This window comes from Tupaia chinensis, unplaced genomic scaffold (genome assembly GCF_000334495.1).
Source record: "Tupaia chinensis unplaced genomic scaffold, TupChi_1.0 Scaffold000258_1, whole genome shotgun sequence".
NCBI classification, from domain to species: Eukaryota; Metazoa; Chordata; class Mammalia; order Scandentia; family Tupaiidae; genus Tupaia; species Tupaia belangeri.
The window spans coordinates 682,850-692,005 of record NW_006159738.1 but is presented as its reverse complement, the minus strand read 5'-3'; the positions used below and the strand labels follow the sequence as shown (position 1 = coordinate 692,005).

The following is a 9,156-nucleotide window of genomic DNA, read 5'->3' as shown; positions in this document are numbered from 1 at the left end:
GCTCACTCGAATACTCACTAAGCATCAGCGAAGTCACCGGAACGCCGTTTCCCGGCTTGCTCGTCTCCCTCCTGCCACGTGATGAAGGACCCTCTGTGGGTCCAGATCGGAACACACATCCACATGTGGCCCCTGTGGGCAGCTGACGGAGGCAGGGCCAGCCTGTTCCACGCACCCCCTTCCTTGATTGCTTTGTGCTTCTCCACCCTGGCCAAGCCTTCCAGGCTGTCCAGTTCTGCAGCCAGGGAGAAAAGGATCCCAAGAGAGCCTCATCTCCTTCCTCAGACAGCCTTGAGGGAAACCAATGAGCAAGCCCAGGTGTGCTTCAGCACAGAGATGGTTCTGGAAGTCATCCTGGCGAGTTGCGTTCTGAGTTGCTGCGTTGGCCATGGCCTTTGATCTAGGTCTGTTTCCCTGACCGGAAAAAGAACCTGGGTAGAGAGAGGGTTCAGAGTGAGCAGAGAGAATAAAGCAAGGGGTGCAGAAACCCTGCCACCTGTGAGCAGCGCTTGGGAGTTTGTAGATGGAATGGTACCCATCCTGTAAGAAGCCCTGGATAAAGTTCTTTTTGTTTTGTTTTAAATAATTATTTTTTATTTCACTTTATTTATTTATTCATTTTAATTTGACCAGAAAGGGACAGAGTGAGAGAGAAAGAGAGGGCTAAATGAGAAAGCAAGCTGCTAGGTCTAGGACTCAAACCACCATGTGGGAGTCTGTGTTTTTTGGTTTTTCTGTTTTTTAGATTTTTAAAAATAATTATTAATTTAATTTCTTATTATTTTTAAAAATTTGCTATAGGGCACATGCACTCACCGGAGAGACGGAGGCAGGAAAGAAACCCACCAGGTCCAAGACTCAAACCGCTGTCGGCTGTGGGAGTCCAACACCTCAACCACCATGCCACCTGCCGACCCTTCAGTTTTATGACCTGCAGCATTTCCAGTCATGACAAAGATACCAGGACGGCTGGGGGGAATAAACCATCAGGGAGGGCCAGCAGTATGGCCGAGAGGTTGGGGAGCCACATCCCACGTGGCTGACCACAGTTTGAACCCTGGGACAGAAAGACACACTGGGTGCCTGTGGGTGCCTGCCAAAACCCCGACTCCCTGGAGAAATGGAAGAGAGGTTGTGGCGTGACCACGCCCCACTGGAGGCTGCTTTCTCCCTCTCCTCCCTCTCCTCTCTCTCTCTATTTGGTGAGCGCATGTTCCCTCTGACAATTAAAAACAAACCGACAGGGACCAGCAGGTGTCGTAATGGTTACATTGTTGGACTTCCACATAGTCAACCGTTGTTCGAGTCCCAAACCCAGTGGATTAAAACTCAAACCAGACACGCATGCCCAAAATCTCGAGAGAATGAAGAAGGGATTGCGGTGTGGCCAACCCCCGGGTGTGATATCTTGCTTTCTGTCTCTGTGTCTCTCCAGAGAGCACATGCGCCCTATAGAAAAAAATCTATATAAAAACAAAACAAACAAACAAAAAACCAACAATCAGTGTTTGAGCTCTTATTCTCTTGAGCAGCCCTTGAAGCTCCAAGGAGGAAGGTCTGGGGCAAGCCCTTCACTAGTGTCTGGACACTGACCACTGACTGTGCTGTGCTCCCTAGACCTGCACCCACTCCCCACCCTCAGTTCTCCATCCCAGGAAATGACATCACCCCGACTCAGGCCCTCAAGCCAGAAAGCTGAGGGCCTATCCTCAACCCGCCCTCTCCTCCGTCTGCCATACTTGACTCACCACATCCCAAACATGTTCCTAGTCCCACACACCCTATGGCCTCCGCTGCCACCCCCAGTAAGCACAACTCCTCCCATTACCCCACCCATTCACAGCACAGAGCTGTTACCCCAGCATACACCCTTCCATGGCTCCCCACCATCTCAGGGTAAAGAAAAGCCCGCCTCAGCATGACCTACTGCTGTGGAAAGTAATCTGCTCGCTCATTCCTTCATTCCATTAGCTCAGTAAAGCCTGTCTGACCATGAAAACATGGCTCACATTTATCAAATGCACATCCAAGGGCTGGCAGGTGGCCCACAGCGGTTTGACTTCCGGACCTGATGGCTTGTTTTCTTACTTTCCCTCTCTCTCTCTCTGTTTCTCTCAAATTAAAATGAATGAATAAATAAAAAGAAAGGGACCAGCAGTTAGCGTAATGGCTACGTTGCTGGACTTCCATGTAGTCTACTGCTGTTCGAGTTCTGAACCTGGTGGCTTAAACTCATGCTGGCCACGTGTGCGTGCGTGCCCAAGATCCCAAGAGGAGAATGGAGGAGAAGGGATTGCAGTGTGCTATACCCCCTGGGGGGGTGATTTCTTGCTTTCTGTCTCTCTGTGTCTTTCTGGTGAGCACATGTGCCTTATAGCAAAAACCTCCCCCCAAGATAAATAAATAAATAAATAAAGCGATCCTTTAAAAATTTTAAGAAGTGCACACCCAGGCCAGCCAGTGGTATGGTAGTTAAGGGGACTGGATCTCACATGGCTGACTATGTGGTTTGAGTCCTAGACCCAGAGGCTTGAGAAACATGCCAGGTGCATGTAAATCTGTGCCCCAGAACCCCAAGAGGAGGAAATGGGATGACAATGTGACCATTCTCCATGGAGGGTGCTTTCTCACTCTCTCTCTGGCAAGTCCACACACTCTCTAGCAGCTTAATTTTAATTAATTAATTAATTAACTTTTGGCTTTGCTATAGGAGTGTGCACTCTCCGGAGAGCGAGGCGGAGACAGTGAAAAATCGCCCCTGGGAGGGATAGCCACACCACAATCTCCTTCAGGGCTTGGGGTATGCATGCACATGTACCTGTGTGCTACTGAAACCCCTCGGGCCAGGATCTGATCTCTGTCGGCCATGTGGGCTCCTGCTCTCCTAACCACCAGGCTCCAGGGCTGGCCCAAGCCTCTGCGTTTGTGGACAGCTCAGGCTCAGGCACTTTCAGCTGTTAGCAGCACGAGCACCTGCCCCTCACTTCAGGGCTCCCCCACCCTCTGCTGGCATCCTTAACCCTGCTCACGCATGTGCACAATGGCCCTCTGCCTCTCTTCAGTGCCCTTTTTTGAGGGTGCCATTTGGGTGCATGCCCAAAATCCCGACGTGGTAAGAAATGAAGGAAAAAGGACTGCAGCGTGACCAGGCCCCACTGTGGGGTGCTCTCTGCCCCCCTCTCCTGGTGAGTACCCAAAATTAAAAACAAACAAACATGTAAACTCAGGCGAGTCTGAGGAAAAGGACTGGCAAGTGTCTGTGTGTGACCAGAGCCCACTCGGGGTGCTTTCTCTCTCTCCCTTTCTCTCCCTGGCCCATGACATGCCCCCGGGGGAGGGAGGGGAACTGGGGAATAGGATAGGAATGGGAGATGAGGATAAGAGTAATAAGCAATAACTGGGGGCTAGCAGGTGGCATGGTGGTTGAGGCTGGTGGGTTGCTTTCTCACTTTCTTTTTCTCTCTCTGTCCCTCTCTGATAAAATTAAAAATAAATCAAGTTAAATAAAAAATAATCTTTAAAAAATACAATGGTAATAACTGAGAAGAAAGGGGTTTTGCACTACCTGTTTCTAAGGTTAGGAAAAATAAAGTTTTTTTTTTTCCTTCTCCTCTCTCTTGAAACAAAAGCATTGTAAATCTGCCCTGGGAGGTAACCCAGAATTGCTGACCCCTTGAAAATACTTCCCTGAGATACGAGAGCCAAGAGAGTCCTTGTGAGACAGGTCGTTGCTGTCGGCGCCCGGCGCCCAGCCAGGCTCCGACACACATTCGGGGCTGGGTAAGGGTTTGTTGACCGACTCGTGGCCGAGTCAATGGGAGAAGCAAGGTCCCCTCAGCCATCTGCCAAGCAGCCCTTCAGAGCGGAGGCAGTAGCTGGCAGTCAGGACCCAGCGCAGCCTGCAGGGCGGACATGTGCATCGTGCAGTGTGAACGTGCCAGCCAGTGTGGCCGATGTGACCGCGCAGGGCCGACCTGCGCAGCCTGCAGGGCCGACCTGTGCATCGCGGTGTGCATGCTTTCACGTTAATAACTTGCCAGCATTTGCAAATCAGATTCTGTGAACAAACCTGGCTTCTCTCAATAATTAGAAGCTCAGGCAGCATGTTACCCTACAAGGGGCGGCTGCACCCCGTCCCCTCGTAGCTCGCCCATATTAAGTGCCTGGCCCCAACCTCTCTGCCTGAGATCCCACCTCTTGGCTGCCTCTCGGTTTCCATCTGGGAGACTGGGAGCTGGCCACTGTTCCCAAGGCAGGTTTTCTCAAAATACCCGAGACAAATTGGCTGTTGGCTCAGTCTGCCAGGGAGGCTGCCACAGCGGATGGTACTGACGCTTGGCCCCTGAGAAGGCACAAACCACAGTGTGGCCCAAGGGTTCGCTGCATCGGGATTGCCTGAGGAGCTTGTAAAATAAATCCAGATTTTGGGCTGCGTCCCAGACCACTGAGTTGACTCCTAAGAATCTGAATTTTAATTTATTTAAAAAATTTTAAAAATTGGGACCAGCAGTTAGCGTAATGGCTATGTCACTGGACTCCCACGTAGTCGACCGCGGTTCATGTCCCGGACTCGGTGGCTTAAAACTCACGCCGGGCGCATGTGCATGCGTGCCCAAGATCCCAAGAGGAGAATGGAGGAGAAGGGATTGCGGCGTGGCCACCCCCCCAGGGGGTGATTTCCTGCTTTCTGTCTCTCTGTCTCTTTCTGTCTGTCTGGCAAGCACACGCGCTCTATAGCAAAAACCTCTCAAAAAATTTTTTTTTAATTATTTAATTTTTCATTTGTTCATTCATTTATTTTAATCTGACCAGAGAGAGACGGAGCGAGGGACAGTGAGAAAGCAAACCACGGGAGCAGCAGTTAGCGTAATGGCTATGTCACTGGACTCCCACGTAGTCGACCGCGGTTCATGTCCCGGACTCGGTGGCTTAAAACTCACGCCGGGCGCATGTGCATGCGTGCCCAAGATCCCAAGAGGAGAATGGAGGAGAAGGGATTGCGGCGTGGCCATCCCCCCGGGGGATGATTTCTTTCTCTCTCTCTCTCTCTGTCTCTCTTTCTGGTGAGCGCACACACCCTACAGCAAAAACCTCTCTAAAAAAAAAAAAATTTTTTTTTAAAGAGAGACCAGCAGTTGGCATAATGGCTATGTTGCTGGACTCCCTTGCAGTCAACCACCGTTCGAGTCCCAGATCTGGTAACTTTAAACTCACGTCAGGCGTGTGTGCGTGCGTGCCCAAGTTCCCAAGAGAAGAATGGAGAAGGGATTGCAGCATGGCCATCTCCCCAGGGGGTGATTTCTTTCTTTCTCTCTCTCTTTCTGGTGAGTACACACGCCCCATAGCAAAAACCTCTCCAAAAAATTTTTTTTGCTTAAGAGGCTGGCAGGTGGCGTGCTGGTTAAAAGCACTGGACTCCCATGTGGTGGACTACGGTTTGAATTCCAGATTTTGCAGCTTGCTTTCTGGCTTTCCCTCTCTCTCTCTGGTCAAGTTAAGGAATAATAATAAAATAAATAGGGACCAGCAGTTGGCGGAGTGGCTATGTCACTGGACTCCCATGTAGTTGACCATGGTTTTAGTCCCGGACCCAGTGGCTTAAACTCACACCGGGCACATGTGCGTGTGTGCCCAAGATCCCGAGAGGAGAATGGAGGAGAAGGGATTGCGGTGTGGCCATCTCCCCTGGGGGTGATTTCTCACTTTCTGTCTCTCTGACTCTGTCTTTCTGGCGAGTGCACATGCCCTATGGCAAACACCTCTCCAAAAATAAAATAAATTAATTAAATTAAAATCAAAAAAAGAAAAACTCATGCTAGGCACATGTGGGAGCGTGCCCCAAATCCAGAGAGGACAATGGAGAAGAGATTGCAGCATGGCCATTTTCCCTGGGTGGCAGGGGATTGCTCACTTTTTGTCTCTGTCTCTCCAGCAAATGCACATGCCCTATAGCAAAATTCTCTCTTAAAAACAAAAACAAAAACAAAAACTGCTGAAGGGTGTATGCACTCACTGGAGACACATAAAAGAGAAAAAGAGAAGAGAGGAAGTGAGAACTCACACCCCAGGAGGATGGCCAACTACAGTCCCACTTCCTCTAGAAATTGTGGGCACACACAGGCATCTGGTGTGTCTTTAAGCTATTGGGTCCGGGACTCAGAGGTACTGGCCCCACCCCTAGCAATCAGTCAGTGGTAACAGGGACAGCAAGGTGACTTACAGCTTCTTTATGGTTGTCTTCTCCTCCTTGTTACTGCCGCCTTTGCTGACCCTGGGAACCACAGCATCTTCTTCCCTTCTTTCTCCTGGGCCTTCTCTTGCTGGAATCAGGCCACTGGGGAAAAGGGAGCAGATAAATAGTTGTTGCATTGCAGACCTCTTATCTGGGCAGCTCTGAAGGTGAAGGGCCTTAATAACTATTACATTAATAAAATTACAGGTGAAAGCACTACAGTCAGATTCTGATTCAAATGCGAATTTCCCTCTGCCTTTCCAGTGTTGATGCTTCTTCTTTCTTTCTCTTGCCTAATTACCTTGGCTAGTACTTCAAGCTTCTCCACTTTCTAGGAATACAGCCATACATAAATTCTCTGACTACATCTAAGCCTTCTTTGCTTAGCCTGTAAATGAGGATTGGGGGACTAAATGAGATAGTTGCATGGCACATGATACTTGTTTATTCAACAAATATTCATTAACCCACCTACTCTGCCAGAGAATTATAGGTAAAGACTGAATAAGGGGCCAGAGGTGGTATGGTGGTTAAAGGCGCTGGGACTCCCACATGGCCTACTGTGGTTCAATTCTCAGCCGTGGTGGCTTGCTTTCTCACTTTCCCTCTCTCTCTCGCTCTGTCCCTCTCTGGTCAAATTAAGGTAAATAAATGAGTAAAGGTAAATAAATTTTTTTGGGGGGGAGATGTTTTGTCTAGAGGGTGCATGCACTCGCCAGCAAGAGAAGAGAGAAACAGAAAGCAAGATATCACCCCCCAGGGGGATGGCCATGCCACAATCCCTTCTCCACCATTCTTCTCTCGGGATCTTGGGCATGCATGCACAAGCGCCCGGCATGAGTTTAAGCTACCCAGGTCTGGGACTTGAACCGTGGTCGACTACATCGGAGTCCAGCAAAATAGCCATTACACCAACTGCTGGACCCAGATACTGTGTCTGTTTTATTCAGTCTTTTTTTTTTTTTTTAACTTTACTGGGACCAGCAGTTGGCGTAATGGCTATGTCACTGGATTCTCATGTAGTCGATCGTGGTTCGAGTCCCAGACCTGGTAGCTTAAACTCACACCGGGCACGTGTGCATGCGTGCCCAAGATCCTGAGAGGAGAATGGAGGAGAAGGGATTGCGCCATGGCCATCCCCCCTGGGGGGTGATTTCTTGCTTTCTGTCTCTCTGTCTCTTTTGTCTTTCTGGAGAGAGCACACATGCACTATACCAAAAACCTCTACAAACAAACAAACAAACAGACACAATATCTTCTTTCGTGTGGTGTATCTTCCACTGGGTAAGGAATGTGTCAATAAACAAAGAAAGAGCATAGCTAGATTGGTAAGTGTTTTTGTTTGTTTGTTTGCCATAGGGCATATGTGCTCAGCAGTGATAGACAGAGGGGGAAGGGGAAAGCACCCTTCAATGGAACATGGTCATGTCGTAATCCCGTCTCCATTTCTCCATCCTTGGGATGTGGGGCACACGCATAGGTACACTTGGCATGTTTTTTGAGCTGCTGGTTGGGATCCAAACCATGGTCAGCCATGTGGGAGCTGACTCCCTCAACATCCAGGCTATGAGGCTGGTCTAATAAGATTTTTTTTTTTTGAGAGGTTTTATTCTATAGAGCACATGCACTCGCCAGAAAGACAGAGAGAGACAGAAAGAGAGAAATCATCCCCCTCAGGGGTATGGCCACACCACAGCCCCTTCCCCACCATTCTCTTCTCAGGATCTTGGGTATGCACGCATACGAACCCAGCGTGAGTTTAAGCCACCGGGTCCAGGACTCAAACCGTGGTAGACTCCATGGGAGTCCAGCGACATAGCCTTTACACCAACTGCTGGTCCCCCGACCTAATAAGATATTGAGGTCAGGTGATATTAAGGTCTGGCAGAAGGGCCAGAATGTAGTCAGTTCTCTGGGCTTGGCGTACGGAAGTCGGAAGGGCGTTCTCTCTCACTTGCTCACCTGGGATTGCCAGAAGCGTTTCCTAAGATTTCGAGAAGGCCTGCCTGCAACGTAAGATAATGAGGCCAACCATCAAGGAGAAGCTAAGGGGAGAGACAGAGGCAAGGAGTCTCTGATCAGAACGTGAGGCCGTGCTGCAATTTTTACTTCTGAAAGTTATTCCAGGGTCCTTCCCAACTATGTGACCCCAGAGCCTCCCTCGTCTCCGCTCATTTAAGCTGGATGTCTGCCGCGTGCAGCCCAGAGCCGTCTCACTCCAATGAGGCTCTGACAGTGGCCAGTGCAGCTCATGGCACCACTTGCGCATTTTCTCTCAGTGGCTGCTGATACATTTATACCTGCAGTGTCCCACCCTTGCTATGGACTGAGTTGTGTCCCCTCAAAATTCCTGTGTCGAAACACTAACCCCGTTGTGATGGCAGTTGACGAAGAGAGGCTTTGTGGTTCTTGAGCTGGTCCAGCCTGGGGTTCTCACGTGGCTATGTTTGGTCGGTGAACTGGCTAGGAGCTGGGCACAGCTGGGGCTGCCAGGGGGGCACCTTGGTTGTCCTGTGTGTGACCTCTGTGCAAAACTACCTAGAGCTTCCTCACAGCAGGGCAGTCTCGAGGCAGCATTCCAGGAGCTCAGAAATAAGAGCTGCGAGGCCTCTTCCTGACAAGAAGTCGAAACTTGCACTTGTCAAAGCAAGGCCCCAAAGAGTAGTGGTTTAATGCTATGCATAGAAGGCCAGATCTGGGACCAGCAGGTGGCGTAGTGATTAGGTCACTGGACACCTACGTGGTCGACTGTGGCTTGAGTTTGGACCAGCAGCTTAAACCTCATGCTGGGCGCCCTTTGTGTGCATGCCCAAAATCCCTAGGAGAGACTGGAGAAGGGACTGTGGTGTGGCCATCCCCTCGGGAGGTGATTTCTTTCTTTCTTTTTTTTTTTTTTTTTGGTGAGGTTTTTTCGCTAGAGGGCG

The 9,156-nt window shown here is 49.9% G+C and overlaps 1 protein-coding gene across 3 annotated transcripts in view; it reads right to left on the bottom strand.

Annotated features, from left to right (window-relative positions):
* Positions 1 to 6: 6 nt before the first annotated feature.
* The window catches only part of RILPL2 (Rab interacting lysosomal protein like 2), a 28,093-nt gene continuing 18,943 nt past the window's right edge, over positions 7 to 9,156 (bottom strand). For 2 of the 3 annotated variants that reach the window (XM_027772169.1, XM_027772170.1), the window contains 2 exons: positions 6,221 to 6,334; positions 7 to 431 (listed from right to left, as the gene is read on the bottom strand). In XM_027772169.1, coding sequence (XP_027627970.1) covers positions 401 to 431; positions 6,221 to 6,334 — 145 coding nt within the window. In that variant the 3' untranslated portion in view covers positions 7 to 400. The remainder of the gene's footprint in view (positions 432 to 6,220; positions 6,335 to 9,156) is intronic. The other variant, XM_027772171.1, reaches the window with a different exon arrangement.